Raw genomic sequence first — 16,190 nt, 5'->3', positions numbered from 1 at the left:
AATGAACAGAGAAAGGATAGAAAAAAGCACATACAAGTGGCGCAGTCGCGAGATTCCACGTAACATATCAAGTGGCGCATGTGCCTATGATTAATAGATTAAAGTCTATAGAGTATTGGATGCTACACTGGGGAGAACAGACAACTAAGAGATCAGTCCTATTCGTCGTCGCTGTCAGGATTGGCGACAAACAATGTCATGCCAGTTCCGTAATGGGGTCTGACACTAAGAACACTATTTATACGTCCTAAATCTCCGTTATTGCGAGAATTCTGCTTTGCAAGTTGCGTGAAACGTTCTGAAGCGGCAATTACATCTGCATCTGGATGAACTGGAACTTTGGTTTTTTGGGATGAGTGGAATAATGTGGCATCAGGCAATTCGCCATCGTCAATTTCGCTAGCCAGCAGTCTCGTTCTCGGTTTAACAGTGACATGTCCATGACGGAAGGCTCTACCTTTGTTGGACATTCGTAACTGCTGAGAGGGTATTTTCTTATGAGAGATTGTTCCATTTTGTTTGATTGAAATTGGCAGTATCTGAGGTGAAGGATTGGATTTGATGTTGGTTTTTCCCTTTTTCTGTCTGAGAGTTTCTATGTAGCTACACTTCTCTCCCTTTTTGATGACACCTTCGCTTTGGACTTCATCATGAGAGCTCTTCTCTTCATTGAAATCGGCATTCTTTTCCGCTACTTTATCTCTGTCTAAAAATTCAGCTGGTTTACTGATACCATTCTTGAAAAGCTCTGGGTTGGCCGTACTTTCGGATAGTCCTCGAGGCCTTCTTCCAGCAGATGGATATACAGGGGGCGGCCGTCTATTTTTTGATTTATGGGTAGCCCCTGGAACAGGTGGTGTAGAAGCAGTTAACTGGGAGTGTTGAATAGGGGCTACTTGTAAATCTTCCCTCCTGTCATATGTCAGAATAGGCTCAAAATTATGCTCCGAGTCGAAGTCCCCTACAGCATCTTGAGATTCTTCATCTATAGACGAAGTACCTGAATTAAAATCAGGAATAGGTGCAACAATTCTATCCGAATACTCGAGTTCGTGGGCATAACTTCCACTGTAGTGATCATCAGAGATAGCAGTTTCGCTTTTATGTTCACTAGACCCAAAACTTAAACTTCCTGAAACAGATGGACTCACTCTATCTTCGTTCATCACATGCAAACCACCTTTCCCTTTAAAGCGGGAACTTGCCGAAGTAGTTATGTCCTTGTTTTCTGCTAAAACGCCTTTTGCTAGCATTGAGTTGTGTCTGTATAATGGAACTTCGGTTGTTTTCGGTGAAAATTGTAGGGCATCACTGTCGAACCCTTCATTATCTCCCTCAACATCATCAGATGAGGAGGCGTCTAGAGAGAGCAGTGGGGAACGGTCAAAATTGGCATAGGTGTGGAAGTTATTACTCTTACTAGTATCTTTGTCAGCCTCTACACTATCAGACTCTCTTGTGTAAGTTGGATACAAATCGTTAATGCTACCGTTTCTTTCTGCATGAACTGCCTCACCATTCGCACAGTGATCGGAAATTTTCATTTCATTAAAGCTGTTTTCAATTTCATCATCCAAATCGAGTTCCCTTTGAGCTATCTCTTCGGTTGGTGTTATCATAACCTGATCCTCTGAAGTTTTTGAGACTTCAGAAAAACTCATATCGTCTTTCAATTCTTCGACATTGGGGAAAAAGTCAGTTTCAGTGCTATATCGCTTCCAATTTTCTACTCCATATTCATCATCAACTGTTTCTGTAGATACAGACTCCCTGTGGTCGACCATCTTTTCAGTAGAAAAGTGAGTTTTGCTATTTTCTTCTCTACTTCTGGAAGAGGATTCAGAATATTCATCCACTGGACGTACCAAGTTTACATCAGCAAGAGAAACGCGGCCTTCAGTTTCATCATTGACTCCTTCTTCATCAGCGGCAGAGGAGTGCACCTCTGTAGGAGCGTTGCCTTCCCCTTCTACTGAAGTTGATAGATTTTCTTTAGTTGTGTCTTCAGTTTCCTCATTTTTTCTAGCTATTTCTTCGAATTGTTGGTTTGCCGAAAGGACAGGAGTAACCTGTGAGGATTTTGAGTTACTCTCTGGCACATCATAAAAAATCTCAAAAGAGCTGGAGTAGTCGGAACCCAAGGTTTTAGGTTTGGTCAACTCAATGGAAAAATCTTCTTTATTATCTTCGGGTATATTGAGCTTAGTACACTTTAACTTTTCGATATACTCAGGCAAACTTTCTCCAGTTTCTAATGATGGAAGATCTTTAACTTTCATAAACAGACCGCCACCACCCATTCCTTCAGGATCATAATGTTTTGTTTGTTTATTCATTGATTCGTCATCTAAAAGCTCTTCAGAATTTTCAGGGTAATCCTCATGCTCACAACTCTCAAGATTTAAAGACTCATCATGGTCGAAGGTAAGCTTATCGCTAGTTTGGCTCGTGTTGTATATTTCACTACTATGATCTTCAATTTGCCCATTGATTGATTCCATTCTATCATTGTTATGTAGAAATGATCGCTCTTGTTCCCTTTGGAAAGTTTCTAAAGCACTTGTTATTTCTTCAATGCTTGATAATGTTCTCGAATGTTTATGATTGTTCGTATTTAAGTCATTACTTTCTGGACTTTGAAATTTGGGTGGATCATAATCCATACTAGAAGGGGCAAACATAACATTATTTGCCGGATCTAGCTTTGTATCCGAGGATAATAGGTTTTTATGTTGATTTTGCTCAGAGGAATTTGAAATTATAGGCATTAACTTAAGAGGTGAAAATTCACTTTCTGAGCTTTTTAATGAGCTATCAGACAAAATCTCATTTTCTTCTGCTTTGATCCTACTTGTGGGCTCCAAATTCTCAGAAACAGACTCTGTGTTTAGCGACAGTGTTGGAGGCGGCTTACGTTTCCTTAGTAAATCTGTCCTTTTAACGCTTTGACTAGACCTTAAATTACCAAGCTTTTGTGTATTTCGCCTTTCTGGAGAAAACATTGATTCTGGATAAATAGATGATGATTTTCTGGCAAAATCAGGTAGTGTAGAATTGCTTAAATTTTTAGATGATGAATCATTGGGATAAATCGATGACGAAAGACTCGACGTACTTCCGACGTTGTTGGCTTTAGACGGTGTGTTTGGTATTTGCCCTAAAGAGTGAATTTCATTCTCTTTGGATGAATCAATATTGTAATTGCTATTCACCAAGGGTAATGATTCTTTAGCTGGAGGCGTTACCGTTGATGATATTTTTAGATTGTTGTTATTATTAGACGGACTAGGGGATGTTGATTTGGAACTTTTATTTGCTACTTCTAGATTTCTATTTGATGGGTTTAGTTTATTGTCATTTTTTGGGAGCTTTGGAATGGATGAGTAGTCTGCCTTCTTCAAGCTCGCATCATTAGGGAGGACATATGACAACCTATTTATTTTTGAATAAGGAGTTGGACGTGATTTTCTTTTTTGCGGTTTTGCAGAAGGCTCTGGTGAAGGGGCTTTTCCGAAAAGATTGTAGATAGAAAGCCTATTTTTCTTCTTGTCCGACATAGCTTTTCTTGACTTTATGATGTTTGTCGCCGTTGCAAAGAAACCTCCTAAAACTGCATCCCAGCACGAAATTTAATGAACAGATGGGATTTTTGTTTCTGCCTCAATGAAATCCAAAATGAGCGAAATGTTACGACGCTTATGATTTACATGAACTTTTACATAGTAGATAGTCTAAATTGGGGGGTAAACAGAGTGTAATACCTCAAAGATATTCTCCGAAGGTCCTTAGTTTGATCTGTGGAATAAATTAGTTAAAAGGCAAAATGACTATTTTGACAACTGGGTGGTTTACTAATGCCATTGCACCTGTCATGCTGGATGCTGGTATTCTATGCTTATGGTTGTCTATCAGTGGGATCTAAAACAATCTCATTACAAATTCAAAAGCAGCTAGAGCGGCAGCATTAGCAGGGAAGCTTCTCAATATACTGGGTAAGAACCCCTTAGTGAAACCCCTAAGACCCCCTCTTTCACGATAAACATATTTAACTGCATCTGAATACTTGTGGAACCTAGGATTCGAGACACCATCAATCATGATGACATTCTTAACAACATCTGCAGGGTAAGCAGTGATCCAAAAACATGTGGCACTCAGTCCGCCTGCCCAAAAGTTTGTAGCCGCCTTACTTAGGTTGGTATGCTCTGTGAAATAATTTGTAATTATCTCATATGAACCCCACCAGACAATGAAATTCGTCCTAAAGATCATGGTCGGTATCAGCCCTTTATAGAGTGTTCTGATACCATCGTGTTTCCACAACTTTATCAAGCAGTCGATTGGTCCGGAATATATTTTGCTCTTTGCGTCGTATTGAACCTGTAATCTTGCCTTCAACGTTTCAATAGGCGCAGCAACAAACGAAACAGTCCATCCTGATAGCAAGCCGGCAAGACAGTGGCCAAAAAGGGGCATCTTTTTCTCGTCTGGATAGATATTCTCCTTAACCAACCTCCTATAAACGGTCAATGAACCAAGCATCACAGAATCCATTAAAACCCATCCAACCAATGGCGGTGTAAAGCCTTTATAAAGACCTTGGACACCTTCATTCCTCAAAGTCTTCAAGGTACAATCTAATGGACCCGTAAATCTACCAGAGGATGTCTGCAAACGGACTTTAACTGAATCAAAAGGGTGACCAACTGCATTCTTCATCACTCCAGAGAACACACCAGCTATAAATCCAGCGTATCTAGGCGGATGTTTTTTGTTATTTTCTGTTGGTCTTGTATGAGCTGCTTTATTATCCGACATCTCAAGACATCCACTCAGTTCCAGCAATTGATACAGTGGGAGAGGGCAATTCAAGGAACCGATTGAAAGAGTAAAGTGCCTAACTGGATCAAGCATGGAATTTGGTGAAATCATAAACTCCATCGGCGACGCGGTGAGTCAATTAAAAACCGGTACCGGATATACAGGATTTTTCGTTTTTCATTTTTCAATATTTTTTTTTTTTTTTGGCATGGTGAATACCGTTACCAGTATTTACTCCGGCTGCTCAAATCTAATATCTAATAGTTGTAAAATTACACGGAGGTCTATATACCAATTCATTACAGGGTGTGAACTAAAGGGGGGTGGAGGGAGGAGAGGGTATTGATGAATTTCTTATAACAACGTATCGCCTAAGGCACATCTGGCAATAGAGAGACCTGTGTTAACGGTATCGACGATATGCATTTCTGTTGACGCTAGTGCAGGGTTGACTTCGACGATATCAACACCAGCCAAATTACCGGATTGGGCAATTTCTTCAACAAGGAACAAACCTTCTCTTAGAGTGAGTCCTCCTCTGACAGGGGTACCGGTTGCTACAACGTACATTGGATCAATACCATCGACGTCGTAACTCAAATGGATAGGGGTTTTACCTGTTGGACAGACAGCCTTCATCGCCCTTTGGACGACTTCATTAATACCATACTTATCGACATGGTACATTGAAAATGCAGTTATACCGAGGTCTCTAAGGATTTTCTTTTCGCCGGCGTCAACGTCTCTGAGACCGATATATGTGATCTGTTCTGGCTTGACAAAGTTTGAGAGCTCCGCCAACCACTTAAAGTGTGGAGGCCAAGTTTCAATTTCTAAGCCCATTGCAAAGGCTACAGGACACCCGTGCAAGTTACCCGATTCAGTCGTGCTTGGAGTGTTAATATCTGCGTGGGCATCCACCCAGATGATACCACCGTCCGGGTTGTTGTGGATAAATGCAGAGATGGTCGACATACCAATTGCATGGTCACCACCAACTGTTAATGGGAAGCTCTTTGTAGCATATGCATCTGAGACAGATTTGTAGATCTTTTCACAACACTTGGAAACCATACTTGGTCTCTTACAGTTCCCGAAAACGTCACTTTTATCTGCCTTCATTTCTTCAGTATCGAAATCCGACAGTGGATCTTCAACAGTATACTCCCATCCAAGGGCTTCTATATCCTTTAGCAGGCCAAATTCAATCAATTTAGCAGGACCATCTTCAACACCACCTTTACCTTGACCACCAGAGAATGGCGCCTTAATAAGGGTTAGTCTTTTATTGTTTGTGTGGTTATAGACTGGGCTTGACATGCTTTTCTTCTTTTTTTTTTTATAGTTTGGTTCCTGTTTTTATATATTGAAGGGGGGGGACCAATATGATGGCATATAAAGTACACTTATTTGAGGATACAGGAGGGTATTTATATAGACAGCGCCGAAGCTTTTGAAGGGAAAAATCGATAAGCTTCTAATTGAAGCAGTGCCATACCCCTCAAAGAAGCCAGCTCTCTGTTCCTTAAGTACAGGTAATGTTCAACACCTTCCATTAAGACACTCTTGTACTGTAGAGAGGGAGATACACGGATAAATCCCAATGCTTGTCAATTGTTTCACCTCTGTTTGTTCTTATCGTGAAACGCTGCAAATAGAAACAGTTCGCGGAAACTCCCCCCCTGCGAAAAAGGACGTTTTCTGACCGTTAATGGCAAAACTTAACAAACTGCCAGAAAGAGAAGGATAACGCGTATTATGTAAGATATTCAACATGATGTAGAGGACTATTGAAAGAGTCTCTAAAGGGAAAAGTCTTCCTTAATTTCTTCCTCTTTGCGAAACATGGGGAAAATAAGGCAAAATTTAAAGTAGTTGCGCAATCTTGCTTGAATAGGCAAGTTGTTGGAACCTCAGTAGATGCTCCAGTAGTTGTCCTGAGGGTCTTGAAAAACAGGCAAGGAGCAGGGTAAATTTCATTGCTGAACAGTCAGCTCTGCAACTGAAACCTATAAGACGATACATTGAGTTTATTGACAGAGGAACGGTTGGTGGAACGGCATGTTGGTAGTTTTCCAATTATTGGATACACGGGTAGGTCTATCAGACATGTGAGTGAGTTTTTTTTGGAGCAGATTAATATGTAAGTGATATAGTTGACAACTATGTCACTTCTATCCATATACGGTTTTACATCGTTTCAGTAGGTGCACGGGAAGTGTGGACGATTCCCACCTCATCACGTGGATTTAGTTTAAACTTCCCTTGTGGATAATGGCGCAGGACCTCTTGTCTTTCTAATATTTCATCAAAGAGGGTCTGGGTCATTATCTTTGATAGCCTTCTAATAAAAGGAAAGGGTTTTGAAGGAGATGCATGATTTGGTTCTTGCTATCAGGGTATTCAAGGTAGAAATATGATGATCTCCTGAAATGGGAGCCACAATATTACGCGAAGGGTAAAACGTGGCTCAGTGAAAAATGCCACAATGACGGCTACTATGGCTGAAAGTTTCATTAGAGACACGTGAGAGATGAACACAAGTATCCTGCAAGGTGTATGCGAAGGAGCAATTGACCCAATTGAGAGGTTCAGAGGGTGTTTGTGTGTATAGATTAAGAATCCACACTCCAACCTCGGTGTTTGAACAACCCTCTCGAGATATTGGGACAGAATTGTTCTGTAACCAGTTGTCATATAAATATCTTTGAGTTTCACTTTTGAAGAAATGTCTATTGATGCGTATTTATATTGTAGCTATCCACGGACAAGAAAACTACCATGGTCAACGGAATATCACAAGTATCCATTCACTCGAGTGAGAGTTTCACAGAATTCAATGATATCAACAAGAATGGTGACATTAAAAGTTATGATGAATCGGTGATATCTGAATCTGATGAAGCGGAAGAGTCTATAAATAATCCTTTCCTGAATGCCAATTTCAGAGAAAAATATGTGCAATTGTATGAAGAGACGCAATATGAGTGTCGGTCAAGACTTGACCATACTTTCAAGTGGACCAAGCAGGAACAGAGAAGAATTACGTGGAAATTGGACTTCATTGTCACTGCCATGGCATGCCTTTTCTTTGCTTCCTTGAATATGGATAGAAGCAATTTGGCCCAGGCTGTTTCGGACAATATGTTGAAAGATCTACACATGACTACAGACAACTATAATACGGGAAACACCATTTTCTATATCTGCTTTCTATGTGCCGAATTGCCCTCCCAGTTGGTTTCCAAAAGATTGGGTGCAGATGTTTGGATTCCGATTCAAATGACCCTATGGTCAATCATTACCATTTGTCAGTTTAAACTTGATGGTAAGCACAGCTTCTATGCATGCAGAGCCTTGTTAGGGTTATGTGAAGGTGGGTTCATTCCAGATTTAGTCTTGTGGTTATCGTATTTCTACACTTCTGCCGAACTATCGATTAGACTTTCTTTCTTTTGGACAGCCATGTATGTCACAACCATTATTAACTATCTAATTGCTTACGGAATTTTACATATGAGGGGAATACACGGACATGCAGGTTGGCAGTGGTTATTCTTGATTGAAGGTTTGTTGACACTTGGGATTGGTATTTCTGCCTTCTTTTTGATGGTTCCTTCTCCAGTTCAAACAAAAAAACCTTGGAATCCAAGAGGTTGGTTCACAGAGAGGGAAGAAAAAATTGTTGTTAATAAAGTGCTTAGAGACGATCCTACCAAGGGCGATATGCATAATAGGCAAGGTTTGGACTTTAAAATGTTGTTTCAGGCTATAAGTGATTGGCATTTGTGGCCAATGTACTTTATCGGAATTGTTGCGTATATTCCTGAAGGTACAGTGGGAAGTTATATGACGTTGTTACTTAGGGACATGGGATTTAGCACTTTCCACACTAACTTGCTTTGTATTCCTTACAATGTCTTGAAAATTATTACGTTATTGTCAACAACGTGGGTCAGTGAACGAGTTAATAATATTTTTGGTGTTGCCCTCATTCAACCATTATGGTCTGTAGTTTGTTTCGGTGTTTTGAGATTCTGGGGTGGAAACTACTACGAAAAGTGGCAAACTTATGCACTTTTGACTGTGCTCTTAAGTGTTCCCTACATTCATGCAATGATGGTGTCTGCAACTTCCAGGAATTCTAAAAGTATTAAAACTAGGACAGTTAGTGCCTCGCTTTACAATATGTTTGTTCAGGCCGGCTCCATTATTTCTTCAAATGTCTACCGGACCAATGATAAGCCTCTATATCATAAAGGTAATTCAGTTTTATTTGCGTTTGCATTATTAATGATACCTACCTTACTTGCAACCAAATACTTTTACCACTACCTAAACATTAAGAGGGAGAAAATTTGGAATGCAATGTCTGATGAGGAACGGGACGAGTATATTGCAACCACAACCGATAAGGGATCAAATAGATTAGACTTTAGATATGCCCATTGATTTATTATTCTTTTAATTTTTTAATTTAATATTATCCTGCTTTTTTTATCCAAAGTATAGGTTTATAACTTTTGCCTAGTATATCGAATTTAAAATCACATACTACTGCAACTGATGCTATCAAGGGAAATCTCTGAAAAACAGTAATTCTTCTTTCCCATGGCTAAAATCAAGATATAATTACCAACACGCTGTTTTTTTTTTTTGTCAAACTATACGGGAGCCCAAATAAAGAGACAAATTATAAGGTTTTTCCATAAATAAATAAAGTTTTAAAACGCAAAAAGACCTTTTCAATTAACGTTTTCCCATCAGACCGACTAATAAAAAGGTTGCTGACATTATAAAACATACAACATAAACTAAAAAAATACCAGATTCTCGTTAAGCAAAATTATAAAAAAAATAAACACACAAAGGGATATCAAAGAGTATGATTCACAAAGAAGTCACTGATTAATCAGCTTTATTTGAATTTCTCGTAGTACTCTTCTGGATCCAGACTTGCAATATAATTTGTGAGCTTGATGTTTTTTTCCTCTAGTTCCGGAGTCCAGCTTTCGTATTCTTCCTCGCTACCAACGGGTCTTTCAGCAACAGTGGTAACTCTAAAGGCGTGTCTAATCTCATCACTGTCCCAATCAACAGTAGCGGTGTGTAGTAATCTCCTGTTATCCCAAACAACAACTGTATTTTCATCCCATGACAACCTAATATGTGCATCCAAACATGCTTCGATATGGTTAAGCAAGAAGGAAAGCAAAGCATCACTTTCTTCTGTCTTTAGTCCTAGAATTTTTCTCGAAAACCCTCTATTAACAAACAAACATTTCCTTTTCAAGACTGGATGATACCTAACTAAAGGATGGATGGAGTCAATAGGGTTTTTTCTTTCAATTCCACCAGAATTGGTTGCATTAATCGCCTGGTCTTTTGATGTATGCAAAGTTTTTAGCCCATCTAGTTTGGACTTCATTAATGGCGATAATCTATCGTATATTTCAAACATATCCAAGAATTGAGTGTCACCTCCAGAAGGACCAGATTGTAACATAGCGAAAGCAGTAATTCCAGGTGGTTGGTTTTCATAAGTCACATCTGAATGCCAGCCGATATTATGCAACTTATTTTTGAAGAGCTTTTTATATTCGTCAACCCCACCTTTGGTGAACGTCAAATGAAATTCTGGTTGGTTAAGCGGAGCACCCGATGTTGGGTGGATATGGAGTGGGCCAAAGTATCTACCCCAGTTCTTGATCTCTTCAAAAGATTGGTTCTTGAAATCTTGGTTTCTGAAGGCAACAACACCGTAGGTCTCAACCAATAGGGCCAAGTCATCCTTTTGCTTATCCGACAAATCGCTCAACTGAATACCATCGACTTCCAAGCCTAGTTTTGGAGAAACATGCTTGAAAGTAACTCCATCTGCATCCTTAAGGGACTTGAACTCAGAATCACCGTAAAAGCCTCTGTCAATATGCTTGAACACGGGAATATGGTCAAACTGGTGATCGTGCTTTTTCTCCCAGGTTGGAGCCCACTCCGGGTACTTCAATTCCTTGAGGCGGTCCTCTGAGATGGTCAGATAATCTTTGGTTTCAGTGCTTGCATCCTTATCAAAATGGATTGCTGCGTCGTATTCTAATCTTTGGAAAGTTGCCATTTGGTATGTTAATCTTCCTTTGCGAAGGTTGCTTTCTGGCACCTAGAAGTGTCTCGCAATACCCTTTCCTCAATTTAGATTGCTGGAACACCTCCCCCCCCCCCCTATTTATAATTCTCTTGTTTCGTTAGAAACATATGTTCTATGTTCTCTTTCAATAATCATCAAACCCCGTTGGATATAAAGCCAAAGTTGTTCTGTATCAGCAGTGTCCACATTTACCTTATCAGGAAGTGTGGCATATTAGCCACATGTGCCAAAAAAAGCGGTTGCGACTTGTTATCAGTTTTTCTTTTTTTTTAAAAAATTATTGAAGAGCTGTGGCATCAAATTATGGTTATTTAACTAAAAAGGGTCTTATAGAAAGCTTGTCATGATATACATTTGAAACCATCAAGTCCCCTTCTAACATACCAGGGGAACAATCGTAGCATACATATGGATTTGGGCGACGAGAAAAATGCCATGGAAAGTTTAGTTGCAACGGTCATACAGAATTAAACTTTAAAACACGTTGCTCTTATTAATAGATGGTTTTTCACACATCCGAGAAAAAGGTACATGTTTGGTCCTGTATATGTGAGAGAACTGCACGTGCCAGTTTTAATGAGAGATAACGTAAGCTGTAGCCACTTACTTGTAGTGACATGGCCTCACCAACCATCCATTTTCGCAAAAAGTGTCATGTAGCCTTGTACAGTCAACCAAGTGAACATACGCTCCTGTGGTATAGGATCAATAACTAGTTATGCTTTTATTTAGAGCGGTATTTATAGTTGAGAAGTTTTTTCTTCTATATACTAAGGTTAAGATTTTAAGTCATAAAGAGTAAAAAAGGAAATCAATCAATCTCTCAGAGAGAGAGTAATCCAAACATTATAACCATTTTGGATGTAGGTGGCCTAGCTTAGACCAAGAAAGTAAAAAAAACACAAGGAGTTAGATAATGTTAAATATGAGAAAATTTCCATTAGGTATAGAACTTCTCATAATACTCTTCTGGTCCGAGACTAATAACAAAATCATTGATATTAATATTCGACTTCTCGAGTTCAGGAGTCCAGCTTTCGTATTCTTCCTTTGTACTAACAGGTCTTTCAGCTACAGTGGTTACCCTAAAGGCATGTCTGATTTCATCTGTATCCCAGTCAGTTGTACGTGTATGTAAGACTCTTCTGTTATCCCAGACAACCACGGTATTTTCATCCCACGAAAGCCTAACATGAGCATCCAAACATGATTGAATATGATCAAATAGAAAAGATAGTAAGTAGTCGCTTTCTTCTGTTTTTAATCCCAAAATTTGTCTAGTGAACCCCCTATTAACAAACAAGCATTTTCTTTTCAAAACCGGGTGATACCTGACAACAGGGTGTATGGAATCAATTGGATTTTTCCTCTGTATACTACCAGACGCAATAGCATCGTTTGCTTGATCTCTGGACGTGTTTAGTGCCCTCAGTCCATCAAGAATGGACTTCATTAATGGTGATAACCTATCGTATATTTCAAACATATCCAAGAATTGGGTGTCACCTCCAGAAGGACCAGATTGTAACATAGCAAAAGCCGTAATTCCAGGTGGTTGGTTTTCATAAGCAACATCTGAATGCCAGCTGATATTATTTAGTTTTGTTTTGAACAACTTCTTTTGCTCAGAAATACTGCCTTTGGTGAACGTCAAATGAAATTCTGGTTGGTTAAGCGGAGCACCCGATGTTGGGTGGATATGGAGTGGGCCAAAGTATCTACCCCAGTCCTTGATCTCTTCAAAAGATTGGTTCTTGAAATCTTGGTTTCTGAAGGCAACAACACCGTAGGTCTCAACCAATAGGGCCAAGTCATCCTTTTGCTTATCCGACAAATCGCTCAACTGAATACCATCGACTTCCAAGCCTAGTTTTGGAGAAACATGCTTGAAAGTAACTCCATCTGCATCCTTAAGGGACTTGAACTCAGAATCACCGTAAAAGCCTCTGTCAATATGCTTGAACACGGGAATATGGTCAAACTGGTGATCGTGCTTTTTCTCCCAGGTTGGAGCCCACTCCGGGTACTTCAATTCCTTGAGGCGGTCCTCTGAGATGGTCAGATAATCTTTGGTTTCAGTGCTTGCATCCTTATCAAAATGGATTGCTGCGTCGTGATCTAGTCTTTGGAAAGTTGCCATTGTGGGTTTGTGTTGCAATCCTTGCAAATGTTTATATTGACTATACAAGTGTAGGTCTTTACGTTTCATGGATTTCCTTCATCTTTATAACATTGAATCATCAGCCATATTTGAGCTCTACATAATTCATAATGGTCTGATTTCTACAGGACTGTTTTGACAAGAAAGAATCTCATGCCGTGTTTCCAACAGTGTGGCACCTGGTGTCTTTGATAAACGGCTCAGAAACTCCTGTACCTCGTGAAAAACAAAATTGCTGTTTCAACTCCTTTTCAATATTTTTCGAGCTTTGGCAACTACCTAAAAAGGCAATTCCTATCCTGAAAAGTATCTTGGGCATTTCTGTGGCTTTTGCTCCTCCTAAGATGATTATCTTTTGTGGCTCTCTCACTGAGTTGGACCACTTTTTCAGAGCAAATGCAGCTGTTACATAATAGAGAAGATTCGATATAAAAAAAATTGCACCATAATCAACTTAGTTTCGTGGAGGTACCAAAGCTAAGGGCAAAACTAACAACTACAATGTGCAATGAGATAAAGGAAATCAGAGCTATAGGTGTCCAGGACTACAGCGACTGGTTGAACCCGAAGGAATTTGCATACGTACCCCAACAGCTAAGACCTTATGATATAGATATCCAAGTCAAAGCTTGTGGTATTTGTGGTTCGGATATACATGCTGCCAATGGTGATTGGGGTGAACCGTATGCCCCACTTGCCGTTGGCCATGAAATTGTTGGTATTGTCGTTAATGCAGGTCCAAGTGCTAGATTTAAGGTAGGTGATAGAGTTGGAGTTGGTGCACAATGTGATTCTTGCCATGAATGCAATAGATGTATAAAAGGCCACCAAAACAATTGTCACAATGTTGTTGGTACTTATTTAAGTTCTTACCCTTCTGGTAAACCCACTCAAGGTGGATATGCTTCTCATGTCAGGGTCAACTCCGAGTTTGCATTCAAGATTCCAGAAAATTTATCCTCTGTAGACGCCGCTCCACTTCTATGTGGTGGTATAACTGGATTCAAACCCCTACTTTCTGCAGGTGTAAAACCAGGAAGCAAAGTAGGTGTAAATGGAATTGGAGGCATTGGGCATATGTCTATTTTATTTGCAAAGGCATTGGGCGCTGAGGTTACGGCCATTTCTAGAAGCTACGCAAAAAGAGATCTTGCTTTCAAATTAGGTGCCGATAATTATATCTCGACCGACGATAAGGAGTCAATCAGGAAAAATGTCGATTCTTTGGATCTAATTGTTAATACTGGCTCCTCCTTTTCAGAAGGTTCGATTCAAGAAATTCTATCTTTATTAACCGTTGGAGGCAACATGACATTCATTACTGCTCCACCAAGCGACGAAAGACTGGTTCTAAATTCAGCAGTATTTCTTGCTAATAATATTTCTATTGGAGGCTCGACAATTGGTTCACCAAAAGAAATTGAGTACATGTTGAAGGTTGCTTCCGAGAATCAGATTAAGCCATGGATTGAAACACTCGATATTTCAGAGGAAAACGTTCAGAGAGCTTGGAGAAGAATGATCGAGGGAGACGTGAGATTTAGATTTGTTTTAACCAATTATGACAACTATTTTAAAGTATAGAAGCATGTTTTTTCTTTGAAAACTATCTTTGGATGTTCCAAATACGAATTAGGTTAGGAATTGTATTTATCTTGTATATGACCCAAAAACACCTAAAAGTTCATTCACCGAACTTTAATGCGATTTGCGATTCTGAAACTGATTCATATAAATCGTCACCAGTAGTATTATACAAGGCTCTTATACCTCTTCTTTTTCCACCCTACAGATCAGTGCGCAAACATGCAGCACTGTGCTTTGTATAGTTTTAGTTGGACCTTTTTATAACTAGAAGTCCAGCTCGTCATTTTCTCTCTTCGTTGGACCTTCACATTTCAAGAGTTTGTCAACATAGTTTCTAAAAAGTAATATACTATCCTTCAAAGGTGTATTTTTCCACTCAAATTCGTCAGCAGAAAAAATTTGTTGTAGATTTGGGGCATCCGTAAACGGATTGAATTCTCTTTCATTCGGATCAAATACAACACAAACATTACCTGTACCTGGATGCACGCAAAATGGTGATTTTAGCAAATGGTTCATCTGTCTGGAGACTTCCACATCTAATCTTGGATATAACATTTGCAAAATCATTTCCTTTCTCCAGTCGACTAAATCAAATGAATTTATTCCTAGCTCTTTATATAGATCGCCAATATCGACCCATTTGTCTGTACTGGATATGTTGTTATCTTTCCACTTCTGAAGTAATACATTTCTCAATTTAATATCCGGAATTGACAGAGCTAACTCTCTGCCAGATTCTATAGAATCCCAAGAGCCCTGCTCCTCTAGGATAATATCAACAAAATGATCTTTCAAAATATCCAAGGATCTTTCAATGTGCGGATGGTAAGGTTTTTTAAGTCCAAATATCCCCTTTTTACTTTTACCCTTGACATTCAGAATATCCAAATATTCAATAAATGCTCTTCTTCCGTTTTCCTTTAAAAATCTGATTTTTGAGTCGCTCATCCAACAATGGACACCTCTTCTACCAGAGAAAACCCAAATTCTGTTTTCAATTCCAAAATCTTCCCTAATTGCAACGTCTACAACCTTAATGGCCAAGGTTATGAATTTCCAACATTTATCACAAATCGAGGTACCTTTACAGCAAGTTCTAATTTCATCATAATCAGTCAAGTCAATATCCAAAACCATTTCCTTCGATAAAGGCTTCATCATGTTTTTCGCAACAGTTTTACGATCTTTTGGTTCGACAGGATACACTGCACCGATTTCAAAACGAGTTGGGTTATACTTGACAACCTTCTTTTTAAATTCTGCAGCATCCTGAAAAGAGTTATAACGTTGGTAAGCTCCATTTTGATGCTCAAATGCAAATTCCCGATGTGTGAAATCATTATTCGGAACCTTAGAATGATTCAACCAAGTGAAAATTGAAGGAAAGGGAAGAAAATTTTCATAGTAGTGTTTCATATCCGCTTCCGTCGGTTTGTACATCTTTATCGTTTTTGCATTTTCTTCAGACATGTT

The 16,190-nt window shown here is 39.3% G+C and overlaps 8 protein-coding genes across 8 annotated transcripts; 2 read left to right on the top strand and 6 right to left on the bottom strand.

Moving 5' to 3' along the window:
* Positions 1–158: 158 nt before the first annotated feature.
* On the bottom strand, positions 159–3,557 carry C5L36_0B00500 (uncharacterized protein; the record flags this gene model as incomplete). Its single annotated transcript, XM_029464401.1, has 1 exon — positions 159–3,557. The coding sequence occupies one exon, from the start codon at positions 3,555–3,557 to the stop codon at positions 159–161; it is 3,399 nt and encodes a 1,132-aa protein (XP_029320260.1).
* A 361-nt stretch (positions 3,558–3,918) lies between these two features.
* On the bottom strand, positions 3,919–4,941 carry C5L36_0B00490 (uncharacterized protein; the record flags this gene model as incomplete). The annotated part of the gene is made up of 1 exon (XM_029464400.1): positions 3,919–4,941. The coding sequence occupies one exon, from the start codon at positions 4,939–4,941 to the stop codon at positions 3,919–3,921; it is 1,023 nt and encodes a 340-aa protein (XP_029320259.1).
* A 234-nt stretch (positions 4,942–5,175) lies between these two features.
* C5L36_0B00480 (uncharacterized protein) lies at positions 5,176–6,141 on the bottom strand (the record flags this gene model as incomplete). The annotated part of the gene is made up of 1 exon (XM_029464399.1): positions 5,176–6,141. The coding sequence occupies one exon, from the start codon at positions 6,139–6,141 to the stop codon at positions 5,176–5,178; it is 966 nt and encodes a 321-aa protein (XP_029320258.1).
* Positions 6,142–7,602: 1,461 nt separating this feature from the next.
* Positions 7,603–9,273, top strand: C5L36_0B00470 (uncharacterized protein; the record flags this gene model as incomplete). The annotated part of the gene is made up of 1 exon (XM_029464398.1): positions 7,603–9,273. One exon carries the CDS (start codon positions 7,603–7,605, stop codon positions 9,271–9,273), a length of 1,671 nt encoding a protein of 556 aa, XP_029320257.1.
* Positions 9,274–9,739: 466 nt separating this feature from the next.
* On the bottom strand, positions 9,740–10,936 carry C5L36_0B00460 (uncharacterized protein; the record flags this gene model as incomplete). The annotated part of the gene is made up of 1 exon (XM_029464397.1): positions 9,740–10,936. The coding sequence occupies one exon, from the start codon at positions 10,934–10,936 to the stop codon at positions 9,740–9,742; it is 1,197 nt and encodes a 398-aa protein (XP_029320256.1).
* Positions 10,937–11,906: 970 nt separating this feature from the next.
* Positions 11,907–13,175, bottom strand: C5L36_0B00450 (uncharacterized protein; the record flags this gene model as incomplete). Its single annotated transcript, XM_029464396.1, has 1 exon — positions 11,907–13,175. The coding sequence occupies one exon, from the start codon at positions 13,173–13,175 to the stop codon at positions 11,907–11,909; it is 1,269 nt and encodes a 422-aa protein (XP_029320255.1).
* Positions 13,176–13,628: 453 nt separating this feature from the next.
* Positions 13,629–14,711, top strand: C5L36_0B00440 (uncharacterized protein; the record flags this gene model as incomplete). The annotated part of the gene is made up of 1 exon (XM_029464395.1): positions 13,629–14,711. One exon carries the CDS (start codon positions 13,629–13,631, stop codon positions 14,709–14,711), a length of 1,083 nt encoding a protein of 360 aa, XP_029320254.1.
* Positions 14,712–14,978: 267 nt separating this feature from the next.
* Positions 14,979–16,187, bottom strand: C5L36_0B00430 (uncharacterized protein; the record flags this gene model as incomplete). The annotated part of the gene is made up of 1 exon (XM_029464394.1): positions 14,979–16,187. One exon carries the CDS (start codon positions 16,185–16,187, stop codon positions 14,979–14,981), a length of 1,209 nt encoding a protein of 402 aa, XP_029320253.1.
* Positions 16,188–16,190: the final 3 nt, after the last annotated feature.

This window comes from Pichia kudriavzevii, chromosome 2, assembly GCF_003054445.1.
Source record: "Pichia kudriavzevii chromosome 2, complete sequence".
NCBI classification, from domain to species: Eukaryota; Fungi; Ascomycota; class Pichiomycetes; order Pichiales; family Pichiaceae; genus Pichia; species Pichia kudriavzevii.
Note: the sequence above shows the minus strand (reverse complement) of the source record. Positions and strands in the feature narration are given on the sequence as shown.